At 38.1% G+C, this 15,925-nt stretch overlaps 1 protein-coding gene across 1 annotated transcript; it reads left to right on the top strand.

The window, feature by feature from the left end:
* Positions 1-1,215: 1,215 nt before the first annotated feature.
* LOC120795096 (E3 ubiquitin-protein ligase TRIM11-like) lies at positions 1,216-15,615 on the top strand. The gene is given in 7 exon segments (XM_040136628.1): positions 1,216-1,770; positions 4,080-4,175; positions 4,660-4,890; positions 8,662-8,773; positions 13,818-14,057; positions 14,094-14,157; positions 14,159-15,615. Coding segments are annotated over 7 exon segments (1,521 nt in total). The 3' UTR covers positions 14,382-15,615.
* Positions 15,616-15,925: the final 310 nt, after the last annotated feature.

The raw sequence follows: 15,925 nt of genomic DNA, 5'->3' as shown, positions 1-15,925 counted from the left end.
TGCCAAGGTCAGTGTCAAACAACATACACCAGAATTCAGAGAAAAAAAATCAAATTTTATAACCTTCATGAAGGTAGCAATTATTACAGAACTGTTGTATTAGACCGCATTAGTTTTATCTAGATGTAGCATTCCATTCATGTGATTGTATTGGGGTAGAGGCTGAAATCTCAGACACAGACATCTCAAAACCCAGACCAATAAAACCAAAACCACTGGAGGTAAACTAAGAGATGCATGGTGGTAAATCTGAAAGCAGAGCTCTTATTAGAACTTGACATTGTAAAGATACAGTACAGTAGGACGACAGATACAGTCAACAGTTTTCAACTGACATCAGCACAAAATCTTATAACATGGTCTTTCTGTACATCTGAATGGACATGTGGGTGTACTTCCAAGCTGTGATCTGCAGCTGTGATGCTCATGGTTATCTGTGTCAGATAGTGCTGTTGGACCAGAAGATGGCACTCTCTGCATGAAAAACATGTCAGTTCTACACAACACACTAAATCTAAGCAAGTTTTCAGTATGTGTTCATGCTGCAAAATGTCAACATCAAGTAAAAGCAAGACAGTCAGTGTGCACATTAAAAAAAAATTATATTTTAATCTTTTAGTGTGCAGGGCATCACACCACTTTGTTGTTTTTCAGTTTGTTCCACTGTGTGTGTTACGAACCTACTTTTTTCTATACATTTTCTTTCATGTTTTTAATTTTCCTACACTCTTTGACTGTGTAATATATCTGCATTTCTGCCAGATGCTGAGAAATCCTATGTTTTCTTACAGCTTACTACAGCTCCCGCTGTTCTTTTTTTAAGTACTGGTTGGTCTTTAAGATGTGGTTATACAATGGCGATCACTGTTGTTGTGTTTGTTATTGTTGTCTTTGATGTAATGTTATCTGATGATGCTGTGAATACCTGAAGCTTGGACTTAGTATCACTTCCTGAAGAGTGCCGAAATTGAGCAGCAGGTTAGGTTACATTTTGTTATGCTCCTGCATTGGAAAGGGGGAGTGCCTGTTTCCCACAGAGCACTGTGAGAGGGAGGAGTTTTCAAGAGTTTGTGGTTAAAGAGAGCACAAGTGATTTTGCAATCTGTTGCAAAGCTCAGACTTTTGGACATACAGTCAGGGATGAACCCTAAAATATTGTTCAGCATAATAGCAGTTACATTGTACTAAAATTAGCCAGTCATCTGCAGAGCTGTTATGGCTGAGAGGTCTAGTCAGGCTGACCATGAAGAAGGAGAGGAATGGATACAAGGCAAAAATACAAACACTCCTGTGGATCAAAATGGATACACTGTCACTGCTGGGGAATCAACAGACATAGATCCTACTGAGGATCAGCATCTAACCCAACCTGAAGAAGAGTCTGAGTGTCCAGGCTGCCAGTCACTGAGTGTACTGACATTGCCTTGTGGCCACAAACTGTGTCCCACATGTATAGAGCTGAGCCAAGGAGAGCTGGGCCAGGCCGGCTGCACTATCTGCTATGGATTGCAGCTGATGGACTCGGTCCTCCACACTCTGCTGGATGCCCTGTTCCATGGCCAGCCCAGGAGACACGGGGTCACAGAAGATGGAGGGGAAGCTTGGGATGGATATAGGGTAGTGGAGAGAGATGAGCTGTGTGTGCAGCATGGAGAAATGCTAACTGTGTTTTGTCTGCAAGATGAGGAGCCGATCTGCCAGCAGTGTCAGACAGATGAGCATGAAGAACACCAGTGGTGCTCCACAGAGGAAGCTGTTTACAACTGTAAGGTCAGAACACAAGAACCAGGACAGAGAGATTGGATACAATCTTCACTCACCTGAATAGTTAGGCTATATTGCACCAACGAGTATTAAAGGGACCCTCCACCTATTTTACACATTACGATGAGTTTACTAAGAGAAGTACTAGTCAGCATATGAAAGCAGTTATGTAGTGTCTACACAAATTTATAACAGAAAGCCTTTGGTTACAAACTGCAGGTGTGAATGATGTGAGTGTTTACCTGACAGTGAGGATAACAGATCATATAGATGCTATCAATTTGCATTGTGGAAAATTTATAATCCAGTAGTTTTGGAGCTTAACCCATGCTGGGGACTAAAAGACAGGATACCTCAACTTCTGCTGCTTCAATTTTGACTATTCTCTTTTTTTTTTTTAAATCTGTCCCTTACCACTCCCACACCTTTATGGAAGTTTAATACTAAATCACTTAAGTACTGAAAATTAAAAAGATTTTAGGGAAAAGCTTTGCTGATCCCAAATTTTTAACTGTAACTGCAGTGCCATTTTTTCAGTTTTAACCTCTAGGTATTATTAATTTAATCCATTCAGTTTGTTTCAGGCCACCATACTGACCTGAGAAAGTTTTTTAGTGTATGTGTAGGTTGGAGTTAGATATGTCATATTATTTTTAGGTTTAAAACTGCTTATATTTATTTATTTATTTATTTTGGCAATTGGTGGCAGAAAAGCTTAACAACAGGCTTAAAACACAAAGTCGTTAGCAGACAGTAGCATATCTGCACATCCAGTAGACATAGAGCAACATCTGTTTTCCTTTCAAGTCATGTTTGCGTCCTCTTGATAATTTTAAATCTGCCTTTATTCATATCAGCAATGGATCAAATGACTCTGTGTGATGTTTCAAGTATACACAAACCCACAGGGAATGATCAACAACTTTTCTGTTTAAAAGTCAACTAATGCAGCTTTAAGTCCATTATCCACTCTCCTTTTATTAGTTGCAAACAGTGTCTGTCTTCTATTAGGTGCTGAGCAGGAAGTGTACAATGGGGTTATCAGAGCTTTTTCACACAAAACAGCTACCTGCTGTTACTGGAAACAAGCCTGACTGAGCAGAGTTTGTAAGCTAGAATGCCAAAACAATGAGCTGATAGAGGCTAAAAAGCTCATTAGAGTTTGAGATCATTCTTTGTTGGTTCATCATTGACATAAATAGCTTTGACATTACATACAGATGGTCATTTGATCTACTTGTCAGTGTAAAAATACTTTGGTGGTTAAATCCCTAGCTCCTCCAGTCTGCATGTCGAAGTATCCCTGGGCAAGGATACTGAACCCCAATATCGCCCCTGATGGCTGTGCAATCACTATGTATGAATGTGGGTGTGTAGGGGTGGATGTGGCATGTAGTGTAAAGCGCTTTGAGTTGTTACTAAGACTAGAAAAACGCTACATAAATGCAGTCCATTTACCATTTACCATTTAAAAACACTGATTTGTGCAGCTTTAAAGTTAAAATTTTTATGCTCATGATACGTTACTTGTCTGCGACTGTATTGTGTATCATTGTGCTTTTCTCATAATACTGTGGACCTGATTAACTCAAAGTTTTGCCACCGTTGTCAGGCACAGATGGTACACTTTCTGCAACAAACACATGTACTGTATCAGAAACAGCAGGCTAGAGTTGCAATTTTTGTGTCATTTGTGCCTATGTTTGCAAGTTATGCCTCTCCCCTTATTGCATATGCATTTAAGGGAGGATCACTCAAATAAAAGGAGGAGATATGTTAACAGAGGTGAATTATTCATTCTGCTGATCAAGCAATTTGTCGGTTTTGGGCAAAATTCTCCACCTCTAAAGACTAGAGCGACAAAAAACTTTGTAGCGGCAGAAAACACGCCTTAAATATAATTGTATTGTTTATATATGGTTAATAACTGATTATTACAAACCTGTAAAATCAGCACAGGCCAAACCCTGTATGTTTCTTGCTTTTGTTAAGGCCTTTGAGTGTTTTCGGCTGCATTTATTTCAGTATTAACATTCATATCATAACACTATATCTACCTCCACCTGCTCTGCCGTGGGCTACTTGCTCAGTGATCTCACATAAATCCCACTACTGAACTGCGCCTATGAGATCTCCTTCACTCTCACAGTGCATGCGGAGGGCTGTTTCAGGCGGAGTCCAGGAATCAACTGCATAATTAGCTGCTGTCTTAGTAAATCATTGGCTAAATACATGCACATCGCAGATGCAAATTCAATGAAAATTGCAATGCCTGTATTTTGGTAATGTATATAACCCTAATATTCTGTCTGTAGAAAGACCTACGATCTGTTATCAGAAGCCTCCAGGAGCAGTTAGAGAGTTTAACCTTAATCAGACAAACCTGTGAGGATACTGCCTCTCACATCAAGGTACTGTATATAGGAAAATTATTAGTTCTTCAGACTGACATGGTGTCTGCAAACTCATTACGTGGAAATTACAGCTGCTTGACAGAAGTATGATTCAAACTCACAATTTTATGTACAAACTAGTAAGTATTTTAGAGTACAAAATCTCTTTGAATGGGCCCAGAGTGCTGCACAGGCCTCCTGGAGTTCCTGAGCCATGTGCTTTGGACATGGAAAATATTTTTGAAAGTGAAAACATTTTCTTTATTTCTGAATTTCTGAAAGTTATCTTATTTCTGTAGGCTATATTTTTTTCTAAATTACATATTTGCTATGGGAATGAATAGATTTAAGAATTAAATAAGTATTGGCACAGAATTAAGGTTAGTGGCAATACAAATGAAAACAAATTTTCTATGTGAATGAAATTACAAGTATAGCTTTAAAATGCTGAAGTCGATATTGAAGATATCTTCTAACATGATGTCTCATAACCCCATTTTAGAGCCAGTCAGTACAAACAGCCCAGATCTTGAGGGATGAGTTTGAGAAGATGCACCAATACCTCCGTGATGAGGCGGCAGCTCTGATGTCACAGCTGAAACAGGAAGAGGACGATAAAAGTCAGATGATGAAAGTAAAGATTGACAGGATCAACAATGACATACGAGTGCTGACCAAAAGTATCAGAGAGACAGAAGATGCCATGGGCTTAGACAACTTCCTCTTTCTAAAGGTAATTCTTATAAATGAACCAGGGTGCTTCTAGCGCTGTACCCTCCCAGATATTATTTTTATATACACTTACTGACCACATTATTAGGAATATGATGAATATGATATGATACTAATACTGGGCAGGGCCTCCCTTTGCTCTCAAACAGCCTAATTTCTTTGTGGCATAGATCACCACAGTGGTCATCCGAGTTACCTTAGCTTTTCTGTCACCTCCAACCTGTCTGGCAATTCTCCTCCGACTTCTCTCATCAACATCACATTTCAGTCCACAGAACTGCTGGTCACTGTTTTTTGGATTTTTTTTTTTTGCACCACTATGAGTGAAGTCTAGAGACTGTTTGGTGAGAAAATCCCAGGAGATCATCAATTTCAGAAATAATGAAATTGCATTTAATTGCATTAATAAGCTGGTGTGCAGGCAATCCTAATAAAGCACTAGCTAAGTGTATTTTGTGGGGCAGTTTTCTGTCACAGGGACCAGGACTAAGAACTTCTACTTAATGCCACTATAGTTTAGTCTTTCTTGCATTGTAAAGCCTTTGGCGAGAACCTTAAACACATGTTCAATAATAAATCAAGAAAATACTCATGTTTTTGCAAGTGTCACCTATTTATGAGAAATTATACTTACTTTATATGCAGTTTATGCACAGTATGAAAATCAAATCGCAGATTCTTGACACTTCCTTGAGCTGTGGAATTCATCATTGTGTCTGTATTCATATTGTCAGTCTGGCTTCATTATTATGAGATAAGACAGTACAAACTCAAATCTATCTACACTCAAATCTTACAATGTAATCATATTTTAACAAAAAAGTAAATAAAAAAAAACAATGCAGACTTGATGTTTACAATGATGGATTCAATAGCTGAAGCAAGTGAGAGTCTGCTAAATTAGTGTAATATTGAGAAAACAATCTCAACACAAGGTCCACTTAGTAGCTGTTCTGGACCTGATCTACTGTACATGAGCAGATAGAGTTTGTCACTTGTGATGGAATTGTGGATGTTCAAATTTTAATTTTTTTTTTTCTGAACAATCTATGGGGAAAATATAATAATGAAAATCTGAGGTTTTTTTTAGCAGTGTGCTGCTGTAGAGGACCATTAATATCTATACAATTTTCAGGGAAAGCAGATCATTAACTTAATGGGAGTTCATATGCATATATTTGACGGTTTGACTTGGCAGTAGTGCTTGAGAGGAAAACCCAAAGTGGGAAAGGGGTCACCCTCTCCACAGCTCAGTGAATTCATGGTAATATTCCCTATTAGACATTTCCTATGTACAAGTAGAAATTCTGAAAAGGTCTCTGGGTAGTGACATTGTGCCAGGTTTCTAAACCTTTCTTTTGAAAGGTTTTTAACTTGCCATTCCAGTCTGCATTACAAACAAATGTGTAAGTGCTTGAACTAAACACATTGCAGGCATCTAAGCATGCACTTTCACACATCAAAAGGTTGAAAAGCACAGAATCTGCCGTGTTTCCCTGTTCCAAGTCTGCTCTCTTCTCACTCTTTGTGCAGCTCTTCTCCATGTGAAGAGAGTGAATTTGTGGTTTATCTGTCAATAGAAAAAATATTGCCATGGTGGCACATGCACACACAGTGGCCCTTCACGGATCAAATATTTCAGTGCTTTTGTCGTTTTACATGTCTTCAACTGTAAAAAAAAAATGCACTAAAACTCCACTACAGCCACCAGGATCTTCTGAAGATTGGCAGAGTGAGTGCTATAGACTATTGAATGAATATATCTATTTTATATTTTATATCCAATGTATATCCACAAGGAATTGATACTATATCTAACTATACTGCCAGGAACTAAGAAAAGAGATCATATTTATCTTGTGTTATCTTCTCTGCATTGGCTCCTTGTAAAATCCAGAATAGAATTTAAAATCCTCCTCCTCACCTACAAAGCCCTTAATGGTCAGGTGCCATCATATCTGAAGGAGCTCATTGTGCCTTATTACCCCACTAGAACATTCCGCTCCCAGAAGGCAGGCTTGCTTGTGGTTCCTAGAGTCTCAAAAAGCAGAATGGGAGCATTCAGTTATCAGGCTCCTCATCAGTGGAACCATCTTCCAGTTTGGGTCCAGGAGGCAGACACCCTTTCTATGTTTATGAGTAGGCTTAAAACCTTCCGTTTGATAAAGCTTATAGATAGGGCTGGCTCAGGCTCCGGCACCCCTAGTTATGCTGCTATAGGCCTAGACTGGCGGGGGACTTCCCATGATGCACCAAGCTCTTCTCTCCTCCTCTTCCTTTCCATCTGTACGCATTCATATCCCATCAATGATGGGATTAATTACTAACTTGGCTTCTTCTCTCTCCTGTAGTTTTGCGCTTTCTTGTCTCTCTCCTCTCTCCTCTTGTCGGTTTCTTCAGGTATTTCTACTTCTGGACTGGCAGAGTCTGGATCTGTGACTGCAGACCACCTACTGACCACATGATCGTGCTCAAAACCCACTGCTTCAATTATTATGATTATCATTATTGTTATATATATTTAGTCTTATTATCATTATTAGCCCTATTATTATAATTATTGGTTTTATTATTAGTCTCATTATTATTATAATACATCTTTATGTTGTATCTGTACTGTGCTACTCCCCCCCTCTTTCTCTCTCAACCCAGCCGGTTGAGATGGATGGCCACCCACCATGAGCTGGGATCTGTTCAAGGTTTCTACCTGTTAAAAGGGAGTTTTTCCGTGCTGATGTCATCAAGTGCTTGCTCATGGGGGAATATTGGGTCTCTGTAAATATAACTATAAAGAGTACGATCTATACCTTCTCTATATGAAAAGTGTCCGGAGATGACCTCTGTTATGATTCGGTTATATATAAATAAAATTGAATTGAATTAGAATGGTGCACAAATGCTGTTGGTTTGTCCAAAGACTGTTCTCTGCTGGTTGAGTTCACAATCGTGAGGTGCCAGCTATACTATCTGCGGAAGGAGTTGACTGCTGTTTTTATTGTAGCATATTACCTTTTAGAGCTGTGAACCAGCATCAGCAGACAAGCAGCACCCCATAGGAGTTTTCCTCATCACAGGTGAATTCAATCATGCAGTTTTAATGACTGTTGCAGTTGAATTCTACAAACATGTCAAGTGTGCTACATGAGGAGTAAATACACCGGTTCTTGATAACATCCAAGTTGTTGCTGATAACATCCAAGTGCTCACTATTACTCTTAAGACTGTTCAGTGTATTTTTTTTGTGTGTTCTATGTTGTACTGAGGTCTGTGAGGAACATTTTGATTCCCTGTATGTATGTCAAGCATGTATTGAAATGATAATAAACCTGAATCTGAATATCTTCTGTCCCCACAGAATTACAAGAAAACCTCTGAAAGGTAAGCTCCTTCAGCTAATATGTAGGCTAATGTCTTCTTTAAGAAATCATTTCATAATGAACAAATTTTTGTAAGACACATAGTGTACACAAAATACAAAAAAACGTAACCAGTATTATTACAGTATTATTACATCAACCTGCCAATTTACTAGTTAATATTGACTTTTAAGAAAAATTTAAATATCAACTAACCATTTAACCCTACAAGGCAGGCCAACTTCTTGTGTGATTAGTAATTAGTAATTTAAAGTCTTATCTTTTATCCATACACATACTGTACAAATGCCAGACAGACCTGCAACTGTTACACACATTGTGCATACAATGCAGACCATTCAGATGCTGTAATGTGGTAGCTCATCTTCAGTCCCTAATGTTTGTCCCGGGGTCAGTGCAGAGTAGAGGAGCCTGAGGATGAATCACGAGCTCTGCTTGATGTAGCCAAACACCAGAGCTGTGTACAGCACCGTGTCTGGGACAAGATGTTGAGGATCATCCAGTACTGTGAGCAAAGCTTTACTCTGTGTACATGCAGGACAGCAAATAATTGGACAGTTCAGATTTTTTGACATAAAATGATATAATTTACCCACTGGTGTCACAGCACAGGTAAAACTGGTAAAATATACATACATATATATATATATATATATATATATATATATTTAGTTCTAGGGGATTTAGTTACCACTAAGCCTTTCATTTGAATCAGACATTAACATACGCTACATGCTTCCAGTTACCAACAGCAAGAAAGGATAAAGACTCACCTGAACCTTGGCGAGCTTGACTAGCTTCCTCTTGCCACTCCACTTGTTTTGAGATTTGGCTGCCCGGCCCTGATTCTTTATTTGTGTGGACAGCCATACACTGAGTTTGTTAGGCAACCGATGAAAATGTCAAATTATTACCTGTGCCTGTAACACTAATATTGACATTTAGTGCATGGACATCACATCAGCTAGCTGAACAAAAATGTGGATGAGCTAACAGAAGAACTGAAAGCCACAGTAGCTCTCAAAAAAAACCTCATAACGTGCTGCTTTTTGTTTGGAATATCACTACAGAGGGGATGTCATTAGTCTCTCTCTATTTCAGGGTGACTAGCTAAGGCAGATTGCTTGGAAGTTGTTTTGAAAACTGGTGTTGCATGGCACCAATAATAATTCAAAGCAATTTGTGACCTTTGAAATCTTGCTCCATACTGCTGATGCAACCAGTGTTACTGTACATTTTATCAGGAGAAACAAGCATCTTATTAGATCATTCCTCTGTAGTTTCAACACTGGTCAAGCTATGTTTGGGTTTGCACAACAGACGCTAACCAAGTCATTTAGTATTGTGTCCATTGGCGCGTGTAGCACACACACAGCACTAAGTAATCAGGGTAGAGTCGCCACAATGTGCCTGTCATTGGAGTGACTAAAAAAAACTGGAGAGTTGACGGTTGTTGATAAGTGGGAATTGGGACTATTGCATCCTGAAGTGTTGAAGCATAGTTATCTTGCAAAGATGCATGGAAACTGTGTGCCACTGGCGTGTGTTGCTTTTTATCCTTCTACACATCCAATGTTTCCTATGGAGAGAGTGAAGATGCTGAACCTGGTGACAGCACTAGCTTGGTGTTGAGCACCACTCAGATTTTAACTCCTTTCTGAAGGGAAGCCAAACAATATTTTTCAGCAGACCAAAATACGGAATGAATGTGCAATCCTATTTGAAGCCAAAAGTATCCAGAAAATGTTCTGTGGTTATTTTTGTCCTGCAGTAATCCATTTCAAGTAATAAACTAGCAGCTTTGTAAAAGTAGCAAAAATATCAGAATGCAAGCAGATAACTTCATGCAACCTACAGTAATTTGACTTGATTGACAACTTTTTAATACAATATAGCTCATTATAAACTTTATGATATATGGCGTGTCTGATAAGTGTGTTTGCTCACTACCCTGGATATGTGCATAATGCCAAGTTGTATTTAATTCATTAAAAGAACGTCTGTTGTGAGTGTAGAGACACAACATTTACACATGGCAAGAGCGGAGATATAAGCAATTTCACGCTGTTTTTGTTATATAGTAGCTTTTGTTCAAAAAACCATGGCAATGAAAAGTTTGTCTTGTTTGGAGGTGTTAGAGGAGGTTTTAAGGATTAAATCAGAGGGTGAAAGCTAAACAGTCTCTGAGCCGGGAGCTTGGAGTCTTCTGTTGAGGATGCATTTGTGGAGAGAAAAGAAGTCCTCTTCAACTTCTAAGTGATAATGTTTCTGATACTTTATGTCTTTTACAACCCCTCTGTTGTAAACGACATACTAGTTGAATCAAAGTATAATGTGTATTATTAGAGCTTGTATTTTCCTTGTGCTCACTGTGTGTTTAGTAAACTGTCAAGTGTGTTGTAGGTGTAAGCTAGCTGTTAGCATTGCTATGCATTCATAAGATCAGGTATATCTAAGGCACAGTTATTTAGCACAGTCCATACAGTAAGGCAGCCTCACAGTGGAAACACTGAACTGCTTGTATTTAGAAGTACGCATTTTTTTTCGTATTACGGATGTCTACAAATTGGATTTTTTTGTGTTGATAATGTTAATGCAGTGCGATTGAATGTGCTATGGGGTTCGGGGCTACAGGTGGAGGTTGCTGATGGATTTTTTCCTGAGCTTGTACTGAAGTTACAGATGTTACAGGCTCCTCAGATCATAGGGAAAAGACAATACAGAGAACACAATACAGTGTTCTCTGCACTGAAGAAAAAACTGAACAATCTTCAAGTGCAGGTTTGGTAATATGTCCCTTCTGTGTATAATCACAGATAGTTTCTGCTTCACAGAATGGCATGATTAGCAGAGGGCTATAAGACTGAAGAAATTAATCTCAACCATGTCAAGCAGACTATGTAAACAGTTGTAAGAATTGTAAAGTCACCCAAAACAAAGTAATATGCTACGAATGGACAATACTGCTTCATCTTGTTCTTTACAGAGGTTTAGGATATAGTTTGGACTGTTTTTGCACACATACATACAGTCCTGGATGAAATTATTTGCACCCCTGAATTTTAAGTACTGAATTTAGAATATATTCAGAAATAATGCAAGTTAGCCAGTATTATATAATCAAAATATTTCAATAAACTGCCCAAGGTTACTCGACAAAAGAAAATAAAAATAAAAAAACTTGCATAAAAGTGAATAATACAAACACAAAATGTGCCCCAGATGCAATTATTGGCACCCTTCACTAATATTTGGTTGCAGAACCTTGGGCAACAAAGACAGCCTCTAAACATTTCTTGTAGCCATGTAGAAGCTTCATGCACCTGTCTCCTGTTAGTTTCTACCACCTCTCCATTACTGTGCGTTAAAGCTGTAACACAGTTCAAGCCCTAACCCTAACCCTATTTGCAATGGCAAATTTCAGCTCTCTCCAAAGATTTTCAATGAGATTTAGGTTAGGATTCATTGCTGGCAAGTTTAAAACAGTCCATATTTTCATTTTCAACCACTCTTCTGTGCTGCTTGATGTTTGCTTTGGGTTCTTGTCCTGCTGAAAGACCCAAGACCTCAAACCTAGTTTGCTGGGTAACACATTTCGCTTTAAAATGCCTTGGTAATCTTCTGATTTCATCATTCCTTTGATACAGTCAGTGGCTACAATACCAGAGGGAGTAAAACAGCCCCACAGCATGATAGAACCTCCACCATGTTTTACTGTGGATAAGGTGTTCTTTTCCTTATGGGCTTCATTTTGTCACCCATAAACAAACTGATGCACTGCTTTCCCAAAGACCTCTACTTTGGTTTTATCTGTCCATAGAACATTATCCCAGAAGGATTCTGGCTAATCTATGAGGGTTTTTGAAAACATAAGTTTTGCCTTTTTTTCAGCCTGAAGCTCTATAGATGTCTTGCATAGTGTTTTTTCCACAATCCACATCATCCTTCGCAGTCTTCTCTCTTTGAGTTTCTTCTTAACACCACGTCCCGTAGCATCTTAAAAGTTTTATCACGGTGAAAATTCTTGATAACATAATGTAGTGTTGAAACAGGCATTTCAAGATCTTTGGGGATTGCCTTGTAGCTATTTGAATTATTTTTGATAATAACATCTCTGACACTCTTAGATAGCTCTCTTGTCTTCACACTTATTTTGTATATCAAATTGAAATTCTGTCAGTTTGTGGTTGTTAGTACTTGTCAATGTGTTTGCCATTAACTCCAAGACATTGCCTTTTTTTAAAAATAAATAAATAAAACAAACAAACAAACAAACAAAACTTTTAGGCATTTTGGCGAGGTTTTGGAGAAGTTCACTGATTACTAATTGTCCAGTAAAAGCTTGGTACTTTTACATATCAACCTGGAATTTGGTACATTTGTGGTACCAAATGTGTCAGGATCTGTATTCATTTTTTTGGCATTTCCTGTCTTATTTTGAAGTCTTGGTTCTGTTGTGTTACTGTTTGTTTTACTTCCTGGTTTTTCCCGCCTGTTTTGATTACTGTCTCCACCTTAATGTCTTTCACCTGTGTCTTGTTTTCTGTGTATTTAAACCCCGCCTCATTTCTCATGCCTTGCCAGATTGTCTTTGTTACCCTTGTGTTCAAGCTCTCTCGCATTTAGTCCTGATGGATTCCCTGTGTATGATCTGTTTTTTCGGTATTTTTGTGACCCTCGATTCTGCCTGTTCCTAATCTGCCTTGTTGCCTGGTTTAACTGACTCCTGGTATTTTGACCTCTGCTATGTCTCTCGGATTAAAGATTTGGATTTTGGACATTGCACTTCTGCCTGACTCTCTCTCTCTTGCACTTGGATCTACACACGCCTGCCCTTACAAAATGCTTACAAGTGTGAGAATCAGTTAATGTAAACTGTAAAGAGTTTTATCATTTCATTGTGGTAGACTGATTGTACAACAAAAAGGTTCCAGTGTGATTCTATTTTTTTAGTGTATTCAGTATCCTTTATTTTCATGGAGAAAAATAAATCAAGTTATTTATTTAAAGTTTAATCATCAAGTTAAGCCATTAACCATGGTTCTGTGATGTTTACATGAGATGTTATATAGCATTAAATAAAGGTGTGGTGAATTAGGTGTAAATGGGTGCAAAAAAGCTACTGCAGAAAGGAAATAAGTGTAACACATATGAACAAAGTGTATGCTCTACCCCCCATGTTGCAGCAAGCTCATATCATACTGTTGATCATGTGTAGAAAGTCTTAAGTGTCTCACATAATGAATACATGTTTTGTGTTTTTTTATGCATGTCAATTGGCACCTATGAGCTATAGGCAATACATATAGTTTACAGGTAGAAAATACAGTAGTAGAGAGTGAACATCATAAAATTTATGTTTTTCTGGAGTGTGGATGTGAGATGTGTGAGGTTCTATAGAAATTCATGGGTGAAGGTGTTTTTTTGTTTTGTGTTTCACACAAATTTGACAGTGTATATGCGTACAGTGAGTGTATGGTGTGTGTTGGCTTTTAGTATTGATTCATGTCTCTGTTTCATTGTCTCTCAGTGATGTCCTTGTGTTCCTCAGTTCCAGTGACCATGGACCCTAACACAGGCTCAGTGCGTTTAGGTGTGTCTCCTGACCTGTCCAGTGTGTATGTGTGTGAGGAGCAGCTTCTTCCCGGCAATCCAGAGAGGTTTGTGAGTCCACAGAGCATCCTGGGCTCAGAGCGCTTCAGCTCAGGGAGGCACAGATGGGAGGTGGAGGTGGGAGATAACAGTCACTGGTCTCTTGGTGTGGCCAGTGAGACAGTCCACAGAAAAGACTGCTCCAACTCTGATCTAAACCCCAGTCCTGTATTAGACTCAGACATAGAGCCTGGTTGTGGCCTATGGATTGTGTCCCACTCCTCTGGGGAGTACCGGGCCTGACCACAGCACCCCCCTCAGGGTGAGACGAAGGCCATGCAGAGTCAGAATTCAGCTGGACTGGGAGAGAGGGTGTCTGACTTTCTCTGATGCCAATGACAACACCCTGATCTATCGTTTTAAAACGCAGTGGAGTGGAAATCTGAGACCCTACTTTTCCACCACATGTTCTAAACACCCACTGAAAATCACAGCAGGGAGGGTGACTGTTAACATAGAATAGTATAATACTGTCATGATACAAAAGGAAAAATATGACTTTTTGGAGAAATAGACATATGTGTCAACCCCAACAGTCAGATTTTAAAAAATGTAAAATTCATCTCTGTGTCCAGTACAATGATTGGCCCTATTTAACGTACGTTACAACAAAAACTTGCAGTAAGATGAAACTGCTGACCATAGCTGAATTATAAGTAAGAAAAAAAAAAGAAAAAAACCTTAAAGAACTCCTAAGCTTTATTATTTACATGTTATATTTTGATCCCCCAGCCATTCCACTGGACATAACTTTTCCAGGATGTCTATATCTATGATTACTGTTATCTGACTCCACAAAAATGCATAAACTTATTTGATTGGATGTCTATAAGCCAATCACAGTTTCCATAATCTATAAGTGGGCTGCAGTAGAGCTTCAACCCCTTTTTCAGCAAGCAATTAATCATATTGTTAAAGTAATTTCTGTTTAAACTGTTTAAATTAAAATGAGATGATGTATATCAAAATATCATGAAAAATGTATAGATTTTTTCAAAAAAAGTCTGTTAATTGGAATGGCCGGGGGATCTGAATGTCACAGGAGGGGAAATGAAGAGGGAAATACTGTTTTGATTTATTCTGACTGCTCTGACTTGAATTTCTTATTATACAATCAGCTTATAATGTATCCTATTGATTATGTACACAGAATATTCAACTCAGGGGGCTTTGAACATACTGCTTTACATACTGGTCCTTCTTTTATCCATAATTTTGTTAAAATGATACAAAAATACACTGTGTTTTAAAGCATCTCTTTATTCATTGATATGATTTAACCATTCATGTATGATAAATTAACTCGTGGGTTTTTAATGAAAAAAGGCCTCAAGATTATTTATTGTCATTTAAATTATTTTAATAATTTCATTTGATTGCTAATGATTTGTGAGTGCATTTAGAGTAAAAATCCACCATTACAATTGTTTTTTTGTGTTTGGAAGATAATTGTGTTCTGAACGGATTAAGTTATCAAGGCTATTAGAAGCTCATAGGACCTGTGTGTCAAACATTTTTCTAGACAAATAGTCAAGTTTAATGGATGAGTCTGCTGATATTCTACATTTTTCTTTTTGTCAATAAAAAAAACAAAAAGACCATAACCAACAACAAATGTATCCTTCTAACAAGTATTGTGTGTGTATCAAGGCCTAATGCATAGTATCTTATTCTCTGTGCCCTAGAATTCCATTGTTATCCAAGAATTATTAAAAACACATCATTGAACCTCAGTGTTGCAGTAAATGACACGTTCCTCCATTACTATAAGAACACACATCTATTCTAATAGAATCCCACATACACTGTTTAGCTGGAGGAAATACTCATTAGAGCACCAAATGTCTATTAATCCACCATTGAAACTGTCCCTAATGTAGCCAATATTTCTTCCTCTCTGAGTAACATTTATCCATGTTATGAAAAATTACTTACATTTTTTAAAAGTAATTTCCTGCTGTATTGTTCATGTGTTTTGTTCCTTCTACTATATCAGCCCTAAATAGA

Source organism: Xiphias gladius, chromosome 10 (genome assembly GCF_016859285.1).
Source record: "Xiphias gladius isolate SHS-SW01 ecotype Sanya breed wild chromosome 10, ASM1685928v1, whole genome shotgun sequence".
Taxonomy (NCBI): Eukaryota; Metazoa; Chordata; class Actinopteri; order Istiophoriformes; family Xiphiidae; genus Xiphias; species Xiphias gladius.
Note: the sequence above shows the minus strand (reverse complement) of the source record. Positions and strands in the feature narration are given on the sequence as shown.